The 22,225-nt window shown below is 42.3% G+C and overlaps 1 protein-coding gene across 2 annotated transcripts in view; it reads left to right on the top strand.

The window, feature by feature from the left end:
• TRAF3IP3 (TRAF3 interacting protein 3) overlaps positions 1–22,225 on the top strand; it is a 97,353-nt gene that overhangs the window by 29,565 nt on the left and 45,563 nt on the right. For both annotated transcript variants that reach the window (XM_075853722.1, XM_075853721.1), the window contains exons 2-5: positions 5,037–5,557; positions 8,827–8,950; positions 15,765–15,828; positions 17,584–17,608. In XM_075853722.1, the coding sequence (XP_075709837.1) occupies positions 5,102–5,557; positions 8,827–8,950; positions 15,765–15,828; positions 17,584–17,608 (669 nt within the window). In that variant the 5' untranslated portion in view covers positions 5,037–5,101. The remainder of the gene's footprint in view (positions 1–5,036; positions 5,558–8,826; positions 8,951–15,764; positions 15,829–17,583; positions 17,609–22,225) is intronic.

The raw sequence follows: 22,225 nt of genomic DNA, 5'->3' as shown, positions 1-22,225 counted from the left end.
TTATCGAGATGCGCCAAATGTATTATACAGCGTGCTGCATGGTGATTAATTTGGTGCAGTTTCTGTGTCTAGTTTACTTTTATCCTGTCTAACTTTAAAGGTATGTTCACACGGCCTATTTTCGCCTCCAAACGTCTGCCCATTGATTTCAATGGGAAAACGGCATTCTGTTCCAACGGAGCGTTTTTATATGTGTAAAAAAACGGCCGCGAAAAAGAAGTGCAGGACATTTCTTGGGACGTTTTTGGAGCCATTTTCCATAGACTATTGAAAAAAGCTCCAAAAACGGGCGTAAAAATCGCAGCAAAAATCGCGAGTGGCACAAAAAAAGTCTGAAAATCGCATTATGTCCGCATTAATAAATCTCCCCATTGTGTTCACACTTGGGGCCTCATTTATTAAAACTGTTTAAAGTAAAACTAATCTTGTTGCCCATAGCAACCAATAGTGCAGCTTTCATTTTTTTCCATAGCTGCATTGTGATTGGTTGCTATGGGCAACAAGACCAGTTTTAGACAGTTTTGAAAAATAAGAACCTTGGTGTTTGTTGTGCCCTTTGCTAGATATTTTATTAAAAAGTCACATCTACCCAGTGCAGCCCAGAGCCACTTGTTTTAAAAAATTCCAGCATGCCCTGTGCCCTGCATTTGAATGGCATTTATCTCATTGATGTCCGTGTATGCTGGATGCAAAAGCTGCAATCACATTCTCCCATGGAAACAGTTCTGCCTCTACACAAAGGGGTTGTCCCACAATTAAATATAACGTTATAATTTATGGAATTGGAATAACCCCTTTAATTCTAATGATTCTATGAAAAAACAAACAATTCCGCTGCCACAAAGTACAGCGGCACATGAAGCAGCTGCAGTTCTGTACACAGAGACATCGGCTGCCATTATGCCATATGGTACCTCAGTATGACACATTATGCAGATATTTTATTGCTTCTCAGTTAAGAATATCTCGATAATATGACAACTGAAAGAGCATGCCATCATTTTCATGGGCAATGGCCTCCAGTTCACTAATATTCTTGGATTTGTGTGCTGCAACCACCTTCTACCAATCCCACCATATATATTCCATGGGGTTAAAGTCAGGCAACTGTGACAGCCACTCCAGAATCTTCCAGGACTTCTTCTGGAACAATGCCTTGGTGGACTTGACGGTTTCTCCTAGGATTTCCTGATTCTTGATCGAATCCATGTTGCCCCCCACACACTGCAGGTTTCCTGTGCCAGAAAAAGCAAGGCAGCACCATAGCATCACGAGCCACCCGTAGGTAGGCTGTTCTTTTCAGCGTATGCTACATTCTCTCTCCTCCAAACAGATCTATGATCCATAGGCCCAAAATGTTTTGTTTCATCTCTCCACAGAACAGAATTCCAAAAATTCTTTGGCTTATTTATTTGGTTTTGAGCATATTGGAACTGACTTCTCTTGTCCTTTTGGGTCAGTAGAATTGTGTATCTTGGAGTTCGGGCATGGAGACGTTCAGCGTTTAGTGAGCGCCTTACTGTGCAAACTAAACATTAGGGCTCATTCAGACCAGCGTGATTCTCGTTGAACCAACGCACAGCACCATTGATTTGAATGGGGCTATTCACACATGCTTGCGTTTCCACACAGATAGGGTCTGTTGCGTGAAACTCACTGCATGTCCTATATTGGTGTGTTTTCACGCACCTAGTCGCTCATTGAAGTCAATGGGTGCGTGAAAATCACGGATAGCACACGGACGCACATCCGTGTGCTGTCCGTGTTTCACGCATCAATTACATAGAAATAAATAAAAAAAGGAATAAAAAAAAAAAGTGCTTGCGCATGTGAAAAACACACTAGCGTAAAAACGCAAGACACACGGAAAAAAAACCGCTGCATTTTTTTACGTGCAGAAATCTGTCACGCTCGTGTGAATGTAGCCTTAGTGCCTGTTGCCACCAAATATTGCTGCAGATTGTTTGTAGTCACCCGAGGATTTTTGACCACCTGCCTCCTCAGGAATCTGGTGGCAGTTGGTGATAACCTCCTCTTTCTTTGGTTAAGAATTGTAGTCGGCACACCTTGCTTGTGTTTCAAAAATTATATTTATTTAGATTCACAGAATAGATGCCAGAGGCTGTATGTGCGACGACGACGTTTCGGTCATAAGACCTTCGTCGGGCACTGAGCCGTACTGGGGACTGGAACGATATAAATCTTTAATGTGTAGTAGCGCTGCTAAGAATCGTACTTGGCGGCTTACCGCTCTTCATGGGCGCCCATGAAGAGCGGTAAGCCGCCAAGTACGATTCTTAGCAGCGCTCCTACACATTAAAGATTTATATCGTTCCAGTCCCCAGTACGGCTCAGTGCCCGACGAAGGTCTTACGACCGAAACGTCGACGTCACACATACAGCCTCTGGCATCTATTCTGAGAATCTAAATAAATATAATTTTTGAAACACAAGCAAGGTGTGCCGACTAAAATTCTTAACCTACATCCGGGTTGGGACGCTACCTCGAGAACCCTAGGATACCGGTGCTATCTGAACACAACCATAGATGAACCTCCTCTTTCTGCCACGTCCAGGTAATGTAGCCAGAGTTCATTTAACCTTGAACTTGCAAACTATGCTTCCAACTGTATCTCTTGGAACATTCTGAGCTTTTACTATATTTTTTCCTTATTTGTGCAAGGCAATGAATGATGTCTTCTCTTAACTTTTACGACCAGGCTTCGTTCATATATCCGTTAGGGCTCTATTCTGACATTCCGTCTGAGCTTTCCATCAGAATGGAGCCCTGACTGAAACAAACGGAAACCAATGATTTCAATGGTGACGGATCCGGTGCCAATGGTTTCCGTTTGTCTCAGTTGTGCAAGGGTTCCGTAGTTTTTACGGAATCAATACCGTAGTCGACTACGGTATTCATTCCGTCAAAATGACGGAAACCTTGCACAATGGAGACAAATGGAAACCATTGGCACCAGATCCGTCAACATTGAAATCAATGGTGATGGAAACCTATGGTTTCCGTTTGTGTCAGTCAGGGCGCTATTCCGACGGAAAGCTACGTCGGAACGGAGCCCTGACGCAGATGTGAACGCAGCCTTAGGCCGGATTCACACGAGCGCGTGCGTTTGCAAAAAAAGGCACTTGACAGCTGCGTGTGTCAGCCCCGTATGATGCGTGGCTGCGTGATTTTCGCGCAGCCGCCATCATTATGACACTCCGTTTGGATGTTTGTAAGCAGAAAAGCACGTGGTGCTTTTCTGTTTTCATTCATCCTTTTCACAGCTGTTGTGCGAATCACGCAGTTCGCACGGAAGTGCTTCCGGGTGGCATGCGTGGTTTTCACACACACCCATTGACTTCAATGGGTGCATGATGCGCTCAAAGAACGGACATGTCATGACTTTGACGCAGCGGACCAATGCTGCGTAAAAATCACGCACATGTCTGCACGGCCCCATAGACTAATATAGGTCCGTGCGACGCACGTGAAAATCACGCGTGTTGCACGGACGTATATCCCGTTCGTCTGAATAAGCCCTTAGACATATTTCTAACATATAATCAAAGGTCAACAAACCCCTAGCCAGTCCAGGTACTTGATGTGTTTTATCTCAGGCACCTGATGCTAATAATGAAGCCATTGAATAGTTCAAAACCTATAGACAACACCTGATGTGTAAATGTGCGCTCTAATGAGAGATTCTATTCAGGAGGTTGAATAATTCCGAGACGGCAGTAGTCATGGCATTTTGTGTTGAATTTGGAGAAACCACTTGTTAGTTCTGTTGAGCTTTGTAAATTGTTCTTTTTTTGATTGTTTTTTTGCAAACAGCTGATAGTTTGTACATTGTACTAATAAACCGAATTTGCAATGGGGGGGGGGGGGGGGGTTGTATAAATTTTGCAACTGTACTATTTGTGAAAAAAACTGTGAAAAGAGCAGTCTGCTTTTCCCTGTTGAAGTCAATGGGGAAAAGACAGGGCACATCTCCACCAAAAGTGAGAGGGATAGTGCATGTCCAAAAAAAAGGCATATTTTTTTTTCCCGCCAATTCTAGTGCAAAGAAAAAATGGTGCAGTGGCTCATAGCAACCAGTCAGCTTCCATCTCTCATTTTTTCAGACGTGCTTTTGAAAATTCAAACAGGGACCTTATAGGCTTTTCCTTTGCACTTGTTTTGATAAATCCCCAACTTCCTTTATTTTCTAACCTGGATAAATGGAAGTGATTTGTTTTGTTGCTATTAGCAACTACTCACATTTTCATTACCAAGTTTATACAGAAGGCCCAGGTTTCCTTGTGGTGATCTAGCCATATGTTACCTGTAAATTGCAATTTATGAATTCAGCCGTTCTATACTAGGTCAAATGACAAAATAGCTTAATGTTTTGTCATAAATATAGTTAAAGAGAGACATTTATGACATATCCACAGGATATGTCATAAACGTCAGATAGATGCGGGTCCCACCTATCTCTAGAACGGGGCCCCCTAAACCCCGTTCTACTGCTTTGTGTTGTGCCTGAAGCGTCGCTGAGCTAGGCTGTTTCTGTAACTCCCATAGTTGTGAATGACAGTTACGGAAGCAGTGTAGCATGCGAGCTACGCGGTTTCTGTAACTACTATTCAGTTCTACGCTGTTTCCGTAATTAATGGTCGGAAATCACATGCTTCAATCACAACACAGAGCAGTAGAACGGGGTTTAGAGGCCCCCGTTCTAGAGATAGTTGTGGGTTCTGTTGATAAATTTTCCATAAGAGATTCTAGTATTTTTGACAGTAAGTATAGTGCACTCGGTACCGCTATTCTTGCCATCAAACATACTGCAAACTTGACAGACCCCAAAATAAGTCAATAGGAGCAGTCAGGATATGTTTATATATGCTCGAAAACAGATCCATGATGGCTGTTGTGGCTCCATTATAAACAGAAGACTTGACACGTCTGTAATAACTACAAACTATTAAGGATTGTGATCTACATAGCAGTAATATTTCAATATGAATTGATACTTTCTATTTTTTTGTTTTAGGTTGAAATCTTCATTCAATAAATGAAATAAAAATACACTTATGGTTTACACTTGAGATCATAGCCATGGTTACTAAAAATGGAACGTCCCCAGTTCGTCAGAAAATAGATACTGAGAACTTTGAAGAAAAGTATGACAGAAGGCTTGAATTTCATGAAACCTTAAGGAGCCGCCACAATGCAACCTCTTGTCGCCAAGACAATCCCAGCTGGAGCAAACAGCAGGAGAGACATTCCCCAAGAGTGCAAGAGAGACATTCCCCAAGAGTGCAAGAGAGACATTCCCCAAGAGAGCAGGAGAGACATTCCCCAAGAGAGCAGGAGAGACATTCCCCAAGAGAGCAGGAGAGACATTCCCCAAGAGAGCAGGAGTTTTTCAGGAGACGACATATTTGGACTGATGAGTCAGATAAACAAATCAGATCTCCTCCCAAGTCAAATAAATATATTAGACACTCTTCTACGAAACAAAATGCAATTCAAATGGAGAACAAAGATGAGGAAGTGTCCACAAGTTGTCAGGTAAGCGCAAATCAAGTTCTTTTTTTATGTCATAAACGTATAACTGCAAATCCACGCAAAAGCTGAGATTTACCATCTTGCTTGAGCAGACCGTTATCCCTGTTAGGGGGGATTCACACGAACGTGATTTGCGTCCGTGCAGCCCGCGTAGTTTTCACGCGGGTCGCACGGACCTATGCAAGTCTATGGGGCAGTGCAGACTGTCCGTGAGTTTTGCGCAGCATGAGTCCGCTGCGTAAAACTCACGACATGTTCTAGATTTCGGCGTTTTTCATGCATCACGCACCCATTGAAGTCAATGGGTGCGTGAAAATCACGCGCACCACACGGAAGCACTTCCGTGGGACGCGCGTGATTCGCGCAACAGCAGAGTGTCATAATGATGGCGGCTGTGCGAAAAGCGCGCCGCCGCGCATCCATATGAACATGACACACGGAGCTGTCACACTGCTGTCACGCGCGCAAAACGCAGCGTTTTTTGCGCGCGCAAAATTCTCATGTTCGTGTGAATCCGCCCTTAAGGCTCTGCTCACATCACGGTTTGTTTTTTTTGTCCTACACTATAAAGCATGGGGACACCTGACCATCTGACCTTTATGAGCTTGTTGGACATCCCATTTCAAAACCATGGTCGATGTGGAGATGGGCACCTTTTCTGGCCATAACAGCCTCTCCTCTTCTGGGGTGGCTTTCCGCAAGAATTTGTAGTGTGTCTGTGGGAACTTGTGCCCATTTAGCCAAAAGAGCATTTGTGAGGTCAGGCACTGATGTTGGATAAGAAGGTCTGGCTCGCAATCAACGTTCCAATTCATCCCAAAGGTGTTCGATGGGGTTGAGGTCAGGGCTTTGTGCAGGCCCCTTGAGTTCCTCCACACCGAACTCGTCAAAACACTGTTTCTGTGCTGTTGTCACTTCCAGATATAGCTATTGGAGTATTGCTGCAGTGCAAAACGACAGCACTACCTCACAGTAAAATCATGACAATGGTTAACGACATGTCAATATATTTGGTTTTGACGCAATCGTCTGCCACTGTTGGATTTTTCAAGAAGCTGCACCAGTGGTTTCTATAGATCATTTTGTTGCACTGCTTATTTTCTCAGTCGAGGTCAATAGTGAAAAAAAACACAACCAGGCCACAATTAAAATTTGACCTATATGGCATACAGCGATTATGAAAAATAGCAACATGACTTCGTGTTCCTAAACCTATGAACATAATTCTGTATATATCTTTAGGGGGATTAGAGCTCTATTTTTTCATTACAGCTTCAAATCCCCTAATTCCCATTACACAGTCACGGGCTGCTTTCAAACGAGTGTAATACGGGTACCTTTTTTGGGCCACCTCCCGTGGTACATCAGAACGAGAGTTAGAGCATAGAATTCTTATCAACTGTGGGAGGTCCAGGTGTTGTATCAGTAATACAGGCGCAAAAAAACATTCGTATTACGCTTGTGTGAAAGCATTCATAGAGTTAAATGATCAAATACCTAGTTGTGTTTAAATGCAGCCACTCACTAGGATCTCACTACATACAGATCTATACAACTGCTAAAAAAGCAACCCTCCAGGTTTACATAAAAATGGCGCTTTAGCTGAAAAATGCGGAGTTCATTTACCTGGTGTCCTCCTTTTCACTTGTTGAGCCGCCTATTTCTAAGCCCCTCTTCTTTCATCCAAGATGGCCACAGTGTTTTCCAGACAGCGCGATGCACACTCCCCGATAGCAGGCCACTGAGGCGGGATTTTATGTGCAAGTGCTCCTCCCCTGCACGCTGCTAGCCCTGCCCCTCTGCTCTGAGTGATGGCTCTAGCAGTCTCTTGATTGGCCGCTAGAGCCATCACTTAGAACACAGAGTGGCACATGCGACTGCTGCGCTAAAAGAATCAAGCGTCGGTTAGGTACGTTTGAAATGCCCTTCCCCTCCTCTGTATCATCCTGTCAGCAGTTTTGAGATCTCAAAACTGCTGACAGGTTTCTTTTAGGCTGAATGTACACATTGCGTATTACGTGTGGATTTGCCGTGTGTATTTTCATGCAACACATATGCAGCGTAATACAGTACCAACAAAGTAAATGAGATTTCTTGAAATCTCACCTACACGGTGCAGATTATTTTCGGCGCATACATTGACCTATGCGTATTTTAAAATCTTCAGCGTGTCAATTTGTCCTGCGTTTTCGCTTGCGAATTGCATCTGACTAGTTTTAAAGAAAAATGCATTAAAATACCCAGCATAAAACCACACCTATTTCCGCATCAAAATGTAAATGCCGCACCTAAAAACGCATCCAAAAAAGCACCATTATGTGCGGTTTTAGCTGCGGAACTACGTGCGTACACCTGCAGTTTTGGTGCGTATTTTCCGCATCAAATTACACATCGTGTCCCTGTAACCTTAAGCCAGGTTCCCACGTAGCGTAAATGCTCCAGAATTCCCGCAACGGAATTCTGTGCGGAAATTCTGCAATGTTTACAGTAGCAGCAAGATTTAGTAACTCTCATTCATGCCCACACTGTGGAAAAAAAACGCAGCGTAGATGTTAATAAATTGACCTGCCGTGCAGAATTTAATTCCGCAGCATTTCAATTTATGCTGCGTTTTCATTGATTTTCTGCTGTGGGTTTTTCCCATTGAATTCAATGGGGATGAAAAACCTGCAACAGAAAGCCATGGGTTGCGACTTTTGCGGCGTATTCGCAGCGTTTATGCAGCAAAAATCGCAACGCCGTAAAAAAACAAAACAAACATACTTACCCAGAACGCCCTGCTTCTTCGTGCAGTCCGGCCTCCTGGGATGACGTTGTATCCCATGTGACCGCTGCAGCCTGTGACACATGGCCTGAAACGTCATCCAGGGAGTATAGGCGCTTAATTACGCAGCAGAATTTCCGTCCGTAAAACCGCACCACAATGTGGTGCAATTTTTCAGACGGAAATTCCTGCGGGTTCCAGATCGGATACGCAGCGTGGTTTTTAAGCAGCGTATCCGTCCCGTGGGAACACGGCCTTAAGGTAAAACAGCTTTTCACCATATTAATGATCAGTGTGAAATCGCCTAATGAATGATTGAAGTCACCCATCGGCGGGTTGATTACTTTTTATAGGCACTCCTTTAAAGAAAAATGACATATAAAATACCTGCTATTTTCCCAAAGATCAAAGTTTCCAATTTTGCAGTCCACTCCTTTTATGCAAATGAGTGCTGTATCTAAAAAGTGTTGTTTTTTTTTTTCTTCTTCTTTTTATTTCATTAATATAGTTTTCCTGGCATCATAATAGCTCCAAGACAAATCTTTTGGACTTTAGAACTAAAATATCAGAGCCCTGTTTGGAAGCTGTTCACAGTAGAACCAAAAATAATGATGTAACCAAGAGAGAAAGAGGTGAGAAATGACACACTACGTTATCTACATGTTTTACCAAAATGTTGGTATGTTATCAAAATGTTGTATTACAGAAAGTGGTTATTATTAGGCCAGACACCTTTCAGCACTTATCTCCTGGGAAACCAAAAATCCCCAATACACGTTATATTGTTTGTGGATCCGCGCACATTTAACTTATAAGTATTTTTCAACTCCTGAGTGACCACCAATACGGCTTTTCTTGGCGGTCACTAAGGGGCACGTGCAGGCAGAAGCAGGTGCTCGGCTGTCTGATGACAGCCAGGCTCCTGCTCTAACGGTAGCGATCGAAGTTTCCTTAGATCGTGGCTGTTTAACCCCTTAAATGCTGCAGTCAATGGTGACCGCGGCATTTAAGTGGTTTACAGGGGGAGGGGGCTCTCTTTGTCACCCATCGGCAGACTGCAAATGTGATCTCAGGTCTCCTATGGGGTGCCATGGTGGCCGGGGGCCTAACAAAGGCCCATAGGCCTGTCCTGGCATGGCCTAATAGATTGCCTGTCAGTTTTAGGGTATGTTCACACGCAGTTTTCAGATGTAATTCGGGCATTTTGCGCCTCGAATTACGCCTGAAAAAACGGCTCCATTACGCCTACAAACATCTGCCCATTGCTTTCAATGGGTTTTACGATGTTCTGTTCAGAAGAGGTGTAATTTTACGCGTTGCTGTCAAAAGACGGAGCGTAAAAAGACGCCCGCGTCAAAGAAGTGCATGTCACTTCTTGGGACGTTTTTGGAGCCGTTTTTCATTGACTCCAGCTCCAATAACGTCCGTAAAAAACGCAGCGAAAAACACGAGTAGTTACAAAAACTTCTGAAAATCAGGAGCTGCTTTCAGGCGAAAACAGCTCTGTAATTTCAGACGTATTTTGCTACTGCGTGTGAACATACCCTTAGGCTATGTTCACACTGAGTTTTTTGACGCGGAAACCACGCCGCAAAACTAGTCAAAAATGGCCCGAAAATGCCTTCCATTGATTTCAATGGGAGGCGGAGGCGTCTTTTTCCCGCGAGCGGTAAAACCGCCTCACGGGTGAAAGAAGGGACATGCCCTATCTTCGGGCGTTTACGCCTCTGACCTCCTATTGACTTCAATGGGAGGCAGAGAAAGCTTATTTTGCGGTGTTTTATGCCCGCGGTGCTCAATGGCCGCGGGCAAAAAACGCAGTGAAAATCGGCGTGCAGGGAGAGGAAAATCTGCCTCAAACTTCCAAACGGAATTTTGAGGTAGAAATTCCGGCTGCAAAAAACTCAGTGTGAACATAGCCTTACACTGACAGGCAATATTGTTTTGGTATACTGAGTATACCAAATCATTATATCTGCGATCAAATGTTTGCATAGTGAAGTCCTCTAGTGGGACTGAAAAAATAAGTAATTCATGTTAAATAAAAATTATTCATAAAGATGCACAGTAAAATAATTTTTTTCCAATAAAAAGTAGTTTTATTTAGTAAAAGTGTAAAAAAAAAAAAAAAAGATAAAATACACACATTCTATCAGATGAACGCCGTAAAAAACCCAAAAACAAAACGCAATAAACATTGCCCTCCAAAAAGTAATAATAAGTTAATCAATATGTCACATGTACCCCAAAAAAGTACCAATGAAAACTATGTTCGTCCCTCAAAAAACAAACCCACATTTCACTACATTGACTGAAAAATAAAAAAGTTATGACTCCTGGAAAGTGACGATGCAAAACAAATAATTTTAGTTCAAAATTTTATTGTGATTTTATTGTGCAAAATTAGTAAAACATAAAAAATCTATACATATGTGGTATAGCTGTAATCGTACCGACCCATAGAATAAAGGTAACAAGTTATTTAGGCCGCACAGTGAACGGCATACATTGAAAATGCATAGAACAAAGGCAGAATTGCTGGGGTTTTTTTCCCACCCAAAAAAAGTTCATAATAGTTAGGCGAAATTCACACGAACGTGTGCGTTTTGCGCGCGCAAAAAATGCAGTGTTTTGCGCGGGTTGCTGTTACGTGTGTCATAAGTGTTTGGTGCAGGGCTGCGTGATTTTCGCGCATATGCCATCCTTGTGACACGCGGTTTTGAGGTTTAGAAAAAGAAATTAAGAAGGTGGTTTTATTTTTAATAATACGTCCGTGCTAAGCGCGTGATTTTCACGCGAGTCCTACGGACCTATGTTAATGAATGGGGCCATTCAGGCTGTCAGTGAATTTCACGCAGCGTATGTGCGCTGCGTGAAACTCATGACATGTCCTATATTTGCCCGTGTATCGCGCTGCACGCACCCATTGAAGTTAATGTGTGCGTAAAAATTGCGCTCGGCAACACGGAAGCACTTGCGGGTGCCGTGCATGATGCGCGCTACAGTAGTCAAAACTATGAATGAAAACTGAAAAGCACCATGTGCCTTTCTGTTTGTAAACAGAACACCAGAGTGTCATCATGATGCCGGCTGCGCGAAGATCACGCAGCCACACACCATATGCTGATGACACACGGACCATTTGCTCGCGCAAAACGCTGCGTTTTTTGCACACGCAAAACGCACACGCTCGTGTGAATCCGGCCTTAATATATGTTTATTACGATCAGAGCTTTGTTTCTCTCATACAAAGCCCCTAATTCTCTGGCTTAAAAAAATGCCTAATTTCTGCAGCTATCACTAGGTTTAGGAGTTTACTGCATACTATTTTATTATTAATTGCAACGTATAAATAGTGGGCAGTAAATTCCTAAGCTCCATTAGTGGTGGCCACAGGCAGCCAGAATTTTATCATTTAAAGAGTCTCTGTCACCAGATTTTGCAACCCCTATCTGCTATTGCAGCAGATCGGCGCTGCAATGTAGATAACAGTAACGTTTTTATTTTTAAAAAACAAGCATTTTTGGCCAAGTTATGACCATTTTTGTATTTATGCAAATGAGGCTTGCAAAAGTCCAAGTGGGCGTGTTTAAAGTAAAAGTCCAACTGGGCGTGTATTATGTGCGTACATCGGGGCGTTTTTACTACTTTTACTAGCTGGGCGTTCTGACGAGAAGTATCATCCACTTCTCTTCAGAACGCCCAGCTTCTGGCAGTGCAGACACAGCGTGTTCTCGAGAGATCACGCTGTGTCGTCACTCACTTCCTGCCCCAGGTCCTGCATCGTGTCGGACGAGCGAGGACACATCGGCACCAGAGGCTACAGTTGATTCTGCATCGGCGTTTGCAGGTAAGTCGATGTAGCTACTTACCTGCTGATGCTGCTGCAGAATCAACTGTAGCCTCTGGTGCCGATGTGTCCTCGCTCGTCCGACACAATGCAGGACCTGGGGCAGGAAGTGAGTGACGACACAGCGTGATCTCTCGAGAACACGCTGTGTGTCTGTGCACTGCCAGAAGCTGGGCGTTCTGAAGAGAAGTGGATGATACTTCTCGTCAGAACGCCCAGCTAGTAAAAGTAGTAAAAACGCCCCGATGTACGCACATAATACACGCCCAGTTGGACTTTTACTTTAAACACGCCCACTTGGACTTTTGTAAGCCTCATTTGCATAAATACAAAAATGGTCATAACTTGGCCAAAAATGCTCGTTTTAAAAAAAACAAAAACGTTACTGTTATCTACATTGCAGCGCCGATCTGCTGCAATAGCAGATAGGGGTTGCAAAATCTGGTGACAGAGCCTCTTTATCTCTATTAATATGTAAAGAATTTGGCGCCCTCTAAAGAGAAAGGAAAAAGAAAGCGCACTCATCCTTATACAAATATATTAACCTCTTCCCACAAAACGACATACATGTACGTCATGGTAATTGGAGCCCGGCAGTGATTGACTGATGGACTCTCGTAACGATCGGGATCAGGGAAACCACTGATCCTGTGCCGTTCAACCCCCTTAGATGCCTCAGTCAATAGTGACCGAGGCATCTAAGGTGTTTGACAAAGGGTCAGCCAATTAGCACCCCAAAACGCAATAGCGTCTGTACATATGGTGTCCGATACAGCATGCCACAGTTTTATCTGTGATTCCTACAGAATTTGACCGAAAAAAAAACGTGTGTGCCCTTGTATCTAATTGAAGGCATACTGAGATACAGTAGAGGCCCCACGCACTTCTATTGAAGCCTTTTCACAGCTCCGTACATAATGGAGTCATAATACGACTGACTTCATGAGAACTAAAGGTGTTGCCCGACGACAGAAAATTTTCCTAATTGGTTAGGAAATGTAAAATGGAGACACTTACTAAAATACTTTCACTTGCGAAATGGCATGACCTTCCTAAGTAGAGTCGTGTGTTAATGAACCTTCCCTTACCCATCTTATCCCTCCACCCCCACCTTTTGGAAAGACACGTGACACCGAGGTTGGATGTGAAATGGCCACAGCAGCCGTTTATTAATTTCACAGTTTTATAAAAACAATTTAAATCCGAAACATTCGGATAACTAGTTAGGAATCCACCAGAGAATTCCTCCTAATAATTCACATGACCCAACATGGGTCAGAATCGTAAATAACAATTTTAACGTTAACATTAACCCGAGCAGAGGAAGTCCTTGAAGCCCTTTCAGATATTCCTTTTTTAAGAACACACCGAGTTAGCCATCTGCAAACCACCAATTACCTCCAGCCGTAAACCAGCTCGGAAGCACCGTTCACCTCAGCAGATGGCTCCAACCACTAGAAGTCCACTTCAAAGGGATAACACCCGATGAAGCCCTCAAGTGATATACCGACCACTAGAAGTCCACTTCAAAGGGATAACACCCGATGAAGCCCTCAAGTGATATACCGACCACTAGAAGTCCACTTCAAAGGGATAACACCCGATGAAGCCTTCAAGTGATATACCTTCCACCAGAAGACCACTTCAAAGGGATAACACCCGATGAAGTCTTCAACCATGTACCTTTTTTGGGGGACGCATACCCCCGATGCGACCCCCCCACCATTTTGTACTGACTGGCCTCAAGGACTCCCCCCGCCAGCTGCCATGACAACAGAACCTACTCCGGAAAAAGGAAAAACATGTTAAATAAGCACACAAAACAAAGACAACACTCATAAACGGACGTACATAAAGACCCACAGGGGTAACAAACCAAGGGCGGGAGGGTGGGAGCTTGTCTCTCCCTGTGTTACTCCTCCCGCTGCTTCCGGCTCAATGCCGCAAACAGCGGGAAGCTCAGCAACGGCCCCCTGACTCCTCCTTGTCCCTCCTCCACCCCCTCCTAACTCTCCCTCCAACTCTACCCTACCTATTAACCCTTTCCCTACCAGTGAGGTCATGGAGGCTTCCCCTTAAGCCCTGCAGGCTGCGTCCAGCCTCTTCTAGAATGTCCAAATTTCCCTGTCCTGTGATGTGGTCCCAGGAGTGCAGCTTCTCCCCTTAGCTGTGACGTGAGGACACCGCTTCAAGATGTAGGGAGCCCCTCCCTCTCTGTGTGTCGCTGACGAATGGCAGCCCCTTTTCTGTCACAGCTAATACACATTATCTTTATGTCCAGTCTGCAATTGTTCCTTTTCCTCTTGCTCTCCTTATCTGTTAGCTCCTTGACTGTCAGCACAGAGCTATGTGTGTTATGTGTGAGCTGTCTTTATTATTATTGCTGTGTACTGCCCACACTAAAATGTCTCCATTTTACATTTCCTAACCAATAAAGAACATTTTCCAATAGCAACCAGCAGAACTGTGAATGCAGCTCTAGAAGATAAGACCGGCTGTCACTTTGGACCAATGCAAAATAATGTTAAAATATGCTTCAAGTTATCATAGAAGTAAAGTGGACATTGAGGAACATACAGACTGCCTGGTCTGCAATGTCCAACTTTTGATATGGATGAATTTTGGTATATGGATTATTCTCTGAATTGACTCCCATTGATGGATAACTGTATTCTCTATAGTACATCTGAGTGCCTTTACCCTAAATTAAAATGACCATCTCGGAAAACTGTAAATTAAATTTTGCATGGAATGACAAAGAACTATGTAAAATAATTGGTATTTTGAGTGACAGCTGCAATGATCATTGTTTCTGAAGGGTCATAGAGATTCCAGCGTATGATCCTTAAAATAGATACCAGTAAGGCTATGTTCAAACATAACATATTTGATGCAGAATCTTGGTTGCAGAATTCGATCTGCTATTACAGTGCAACAAACCTGATTCACAAAAAGCATAAAAAAAGGTGGATTATATCACAGATTTCCAGGCTAGTTCCAAAGCACTGTATTTTTTTAAAATGTGTTTGAACTTGGCCTAAAGCCACTTTCAGGATCCCATGGTAATCAAAGTCCAAGCCAGCAGAACCATGAGAAGTTAAGGTATTGCAGCCATAATGTACACACTTAAATTTGCCCATATTGCGGCCTAAACAAAATATTTTTAGTCAGTTTAATGAGAAATTAAATCATCAGCAATAGAAAAGTAGAGCTTGAATTCCAATGTCCCTAATGGGGTCATACATCCAGCCTTTGTGAATCGGAGGGCTGTATAGGAATTCAGTGGAAAGAGAACCTTTATACTGGATAGGGCTAAATATATCATGAATGCTGTCCTAAATCTATCACATAATGAACTGTACATTACAACCATTGCAAAATAATAAAAAAATCCAACTATGCTGGATTTCTGATATACAGGATATATTATCACAATTATTGGGTTGTTTTATATACTAAATGTTTGGACTCGATAATAAGCAAGCAATTGTATAGGATCCTGTTCCAAAGACATGCTTAGAACATACAGCCACAAATACAGCCGTGTACTAGATATACAGGCAGAGCATTACCATTATTTATTTATTCCTTTACAGGAGTTCAAACAATCCAGGAAAAAACAGCAATATGTTTAAAGAAAGACTCCAGCCAGCAAACCGAGTAAGCAGCTTTGCTATAGAACATGATTAGGCATTGTACATCTTGACACAGCATCACAAGGTTATGTGCGAAAACTAGTGCAGAGAACAGTGGCGTTACATATAGTTGCTCATTAGGCTTTGTCCACACTGCATCAGGGCAATACGTTGGAGGTATATGTTGGGAGTATTTCCCGACTTATACCTACGATGTAGTCGCCAGTTGGCCATAAAAAAAAATTATACTACATGGTAGTTTTTTTTGCGGTGGCCACTGTATAGGAAAGCACAGTAAAGAAAAAAAGTATGCAGACCTATACCACTGTAATGGTTGCCAAAAGGACACACTTTTTGCCTCATTCTGGTGAATGTGAGCATATGGTTTTGTTCGCCATATGTGCCAGGAGCCTTTCCAGCACATACACCAAACATGTTTACATAATATAATACTTGTATCTTTTACATTTATTTTTAAAAATTACTGTAGGAGGCCAAAAGGACACACTTTTTGCCTCCATGAGATTAATTGGAGTGTATTGCTATGTTCGGCATATGCGTTGGGAGCCTTTCTGGCGCATACGCCAAACGATATTACATAATGTGATATGAACAGAGCCTTCCATGGATACTTATATCTTTTCAATTTTATTTGAAAAATGACTAGGAATTGCACATATAGCTTGTCAATTTTGCATTAGTTTCTCATGAACGTTCAACTCGCATTTCTTCAACATGTTCTGTCAATTATAAAGTTACCATTAAAGGGGTTGTATAGTACCTAAAAGTTGATGGCCTATACTCAGTATAGGCCATCAATATCTGATCGGATGGGGTCCCACTCCCAAGACTCCCGCCGATCAGCTGTTTTGAAGGGGCCGGAGCGCTCGTGTGAGCGCTGCTTTCCCTTCATTCCTTATCTGCTCGTACTGTGAATCGCCGATGCACTTGTAGCGTCGGTTCACTGTACTATAGCCTTCTCCCATTGCATTGTTTTTTATAAAAAAAAAAAAATTTAAGCCGCCACAGTTTTGCCGCAATTAAAAAAATAACTCAACAAAAACTAAACACTTTGCAGACTGTACACTTGTCTGAGCAGGACATCTGGATGCGAACAAGAATATTTCCATTCACTGATAACAAGCAGATCATTGGAAAATAGTGAGCGATTAGAAACACAAAGCATATTTGAAAGTTGCAGAAATTTTTATTATACTGTGATTAATCTTTATTTACATAAAACCTAAGATCCTGCAGAATATGAAAACCATTGCAGATGTCCTGTACTTCAAAAACTCCTCTATTCAGGGGACTAAGGCTTCGTTCACATCTGTGTCGGGACTGTCATGTCATGAACTGAATCCAAACTGAAACAAATGGAAACCATAGGTTTCCGTTTGCATCACCATTGATTTCAATGGTGACCGATCCGGTGCAAATGGTTTCCGTTTGTCACCGTTGTGTAAGGGTACCGTTGTTTTGACGGAATGAATAGGGCACTCAACTACTGTATTGATTCCGTCAAAGCAACGGAACCCTTACACAACGGTTTCCGTTTGTTTCAGTTTGGATTCCGCTCATGGGTTCCCCTGACGGAAAGGTCCGACGGAACCCATGAACGACGCACATGTGAACGAAGCCTTAGTGGTACATAAGTAATGTTATGTTTTACATTGCAAAAAAAAGTGCATGCCAGCTCACTTTTTATACTTGTGTTTAAATGTTTATATTTTGTTTTCACTCTTTGAGATCGTGATTTATTTATATATTTCTTTTACAGTTCGGCCATAGCTGTTTTAAATGGGGTAAGTGTACACATGGTTATTGTTGTATTCTTTTTAGGCATTATAAGGTTAATATATGATCTGGCATTTTCATAATTTATCAATTCCAATATTCTGTTTGATCCCAGTTGGCAAACGAATTGATCTGCGCCTTGTACATTTTGGCCTATAAAATGTTGTGCAATATGCTACTGTATAGTGCAATGTATTTCTATTATTTTATCATTTTTATTGCGTTTTCACAATCACAAATTTTCTGCGACTGAAAATCGGTACCATTCATCTGAATGTGGTAGTTCCTGCATGGATTTCTGCAAGTTCCATTCAGATGAAAGGAACAGATTTTTAGTCGCAGAAAATTTCTACAACAAAATCTGCCATGTGTGACTGCATCCTAACAAGACAAACATAGCCATATCTAAGATCTTTAATTTTGTAGCACAATAACGTTTTTCTTTGCAAATACACACCTGTGTTAAAAGGGGTTCTCTGCGTCAAATGGCGATTTACTGCACAAAAATAATCAAAGAACGTTCTCCACCCTCCCACTCCCCAACATTTTCAATCCATGGTTCCCATATTCTCCAAAATACCCAGAGATTTCTCCTAATTCTAAACACATAGGCTTCATTTAATATGTATTTATAAAAAAAAATCTTCCACAGACATTAAGTTGCTTTTGCATCCATAATTGAGCAATTGTGCTCCATGTCACGAACAAGAGTTTTATTATAAGTAAATTATGCGAAGATTGAGGGGGAAGAATTAGTCACCAGTAAACGATTCTGGCATACAAATACACTTAAAATTAAAGGCTATGTAAACCTTGGAGCACATTTTTTTTTTTTTTTTTAAATAAAACAACTTATTAGAGGATTGAAAAAACAAAATAAATTTTTTGAGATACAGCTTTTATGTAACCTGGATACAAAAAAGGTGTATATTGCGCTCAAAGCCAAATCCGTCTGGTCAGCAGGACCGACGGCTTCGGTGACGGTGGGTCCTGCGTGTCTCTGACATGCAGGATCCACCTGTTATCCATCACATCTAAGTTCATGAACGTTAATAAGGGCTTGTCCACACACAACGGAATTGCTGCAGAAACTGTCTGCAGCAATTCCGTTGAAAAACGCAGACATTCCGCTGCGGCAAAAACGCACCATTTCCTGAGATTTTGACGGCAGAAAATGGTGTGTATTTTGCTGCGTTTTTTCACAATGTCAGGAGATGGAGACATCTCCTCTGAAAAACGCAGCAATTCTGGCCACTTTCAGCAGCAGGAATTGACATGCTACAGTCAGAAAAATACGCACCGCAGGTCAATTTCTGCTCAGAATTTTTACGCAGCGTGCGGATGAGATTTGTTAATTGTCATCCACTATACTGTATTCTAGTGCGTTTTTTCTCCGTCCCAAATTCCGGCCAGAAAAAACGCGCCAATTCCGCAGCCTGTGGATGAGCCCTAAGAGCTGGTTCACATACAGGACCCCCTGTCACTGAAGCCGTCAGCCCTGCTGACCCAACGGATTCGGGTTTGAACGCAATATACAGCTTCTATGTATCCAGGATACATAGAAGCTGTATCCCAAAAAGTAAATTTGTTTTTTCAATACTCTAATACGTTGATTTACTTAAAAAAAATAATAATAATTAGTTTTACATAATTTTTACATAATTTTTTAAATAAAAACAAATGAAAAAATTGTTTTCAAACCTCTTAGACCACATTCACATGGGCGTGACAGATTTACACGCGTAAAAAACGCGCGTACATCTGTCTGTGTGCATTGCGTTTTGCATCAGTGTTCTTTGATTCAGTGTTTCAACGCACAGCACATGGACGAGAATCGTGCTCTTCTTAAAAAAAAATGTGCTGAAAGGTTTGCATAGCCTTTTGTTCCTTTTGCAAAATCTCTGCAGTTTGATGGAATTAATATTTTCTCTGCAGACGACCACACTGGGATTCGCAATCTAATCTTCCTATCCCTGGTATACACCCATGCATACAAACACTGGGCCAGTTTCATAGCACGCCAATTAACCTGCCAGCATGTTTTTGTAGTGTGGGAAGTACCAGGGGTACATAAAATACATGCAAGCAAGTGGAGAACACACAAATTCCATGCAAATGTTGTCATGATTTCAATTTTTCAGTTCTAACCACTGAGCCACTTTCCTGCCCGCATTTAAAGTTCCATTCACATAAATTTTCTTCCTGTATCATCCAGTATCCTGATCAAGCATAACACAAAGAACATTTCTTATTTATGAATGATTGATTTCCTGACCAGTGAATGACATTTTCATTGAATAATTAATAATCCTCCGTAGCATTTACAGGGGCCACATATCATTAAAATTTCTTATTAAAGGGGTTGTCTACAATAGGAAAAAAGATCTGCTTTTTTTCCACCTATATAAATGTAAAAAAATACATGCTTACCACCTGCAACTACCACTGCATACTGTTTATGCTGTAAACTCAATAGTATCACAGTATGCAGTAAGCTACCCCTAATTGCGGCTGCAGGCAGCTAGCATGTTATCCTTTAAATCTATGTAAGCAGGTGATTTGAAGCTCTGTATGAAAAAATAACATAAAACAAAAACAAAAAACAATGTCCCAACCACCATAAAAATATATGTAAAAAAAAGTCAGCACAGACTTTTGAACCTATTTAGAGATATAAGAAGATGGTATTCAAGCGTGGACTTTCATTTTAAGGCTCATTTACAGAATATAATTATTGTGACGTTTAGCCTGCTATTCCAGACACAGGATTTGGAGCTCTGTTTCTCAAAAAATAATTAAAGAGGTTTTCTCACTAAGAACATTTATCAACTTTCCACAGGATAGGATAAATGTATGATCGCTAGGGGCCCCATTATAGACATTGAATGACGCAGAAGGGCGCATGTGCGTCTGCCGCTCCATTTAAAATCTCCTCATTTTGATCGAGCGGTGGGGAGGAGCGGGTGTTGAGACTCCCGTTCTAGTGATCGGTGTGGGTCCCAATGGTGGGTCCCTTATCGATCAAACATTTATCACCTATTCTGTGGACAGGTGATAAATGTTCTTAGTGGGAAAACCACTTCAAGCTCTGAATACCATAAAGATAAATTAAGTAATTAATCAGCACTGAATTTTGGACCTAAAAAGCACATGATGATAAAGGGTTAACATTAACTTCAAAAGGGATTTCTACTGAAGACCTAAAACTGGCCATAAAGTAGTAAAGCCATAAAGTAGTAAACCAGAGTCACTTTTGAATTATCTTCTCAGAACCTCATGGTAGAAGCGCCACCTCGTTATTGATTGAATTGCTGAGAACATTTGCAGAGAAGCAAATTTAAAAGTAATAAAAAATACTTCTTGATGTGAATTTTACAAAAATGGCCAAAGCACAGAGGCGTAGCTAGTCAGCTGCCCCCACAAAGGTCCTCAAGACGCAGATACAGTTAAATCTAGTGGCGGAGCATGGAGTTATCTGCTCCCTGCTCCACCCTTAACTATGTACATCATCACGCCTGTCTGCAGAGGGATCTCCTGTAATGGTTGTGGGAACAGGGTTAGGTTAGTATTTATTTTATTATTTTTATTAGGCATGAAAAAAGGCATTATACTGGATTTCGAGGGCAGCTATAGGGGCATTATATTGTGTGTGGGAAGCTATGGGAGCATTATACTGTGTGGGGGCAGCTATGGGGGCAGTATACTCTGTGTGGGTAGCTATTAGGGCATTTTACTGTGTGGGGGCAGATATAAGTGCATTATACTGTGTGGGGCAGCTATGGGGCCATTATACTGCGTGGGGGCAGCTTTGGGGACATTTTTCTGTGAGGGGCAGCTATAGGGGAATTATATTGTGTGGGAAGACACTGTGGGGACATTAGACTGTGTGCGGGCAGCTATTGGGCATTATTCTGTGTGGTGGCAGCTACTGGGGCAGTATACTGTGTGGGGAGGCACAATGGGGCAATAAACTATGGGGGCATGATACTGTGTGAGGGCAGCTATTGGGGCATTATACTAAGTGGTGGCAGCTATAGGGACCTTATACTGTGATGGTGCAAATAATGGTGGCATTATACTGTCGGGCAGCTATGGGGGCATTATGCTGTGTGGGGGCAGCTATGCTGTGTGTAGGGCAGCTATGGGCCATTATACTGTGTGGGGCAGCTATAAGAGAATTATACTATGTGGGGAGGCACTGTGTGGCCATTACTGTGTGGGGCAACTAATGGGGGCATTATACTGTGTGGGAGCAGCTATGGGGGCATTATGCTATGTGGGGGAACTATAGGGCCATTATACTGTGTGTGGGGCAGCTATGGGCCATTATACTGTGTGTGGGCAGCTATGAGAGCATTATACTATATGGGGCACTATAGGGGCATTCTACTGTAATGTGTGGGGCAGCTATGGACCATTATAATGTGTTGGGAGGCATTATACTGTGAATGGAAGTTATGTAAACAGTGTAGCAGTCACGCTATGCTACGCTGTTTCTGTAACATCCATTCACTTCTATGGATTTCTGTTTACAGAAACAGAGTAGCACAGCAAACTATGCTGTTTACATAAGCCTGACAACACCGGATGCGCCCCTGCAGTTGTAAACATGCATTAGGAGGCCC

This window comes from Rhinoderma darwinii, chromosome 2 (genome assembly GCF_050947455.1).
Source record: "Rhinoderma darwinii isolate aRhiDar2 chromosome 2, aRhiDar2.hap1, whole genome shotgun sequence".
Classification (NCBI taxonomy): Eukaryota; Metazoa; Chordata; class Amphibia; order Anura; family Rhinodermatidae; genus Rhinoderma; species Rhinoderma darwinii.
The sequence above is the reverse complement of the archived record's forward strand: the minus strand, read 5'-3'. Positions and strand labels throughout refer to the sequence as shown.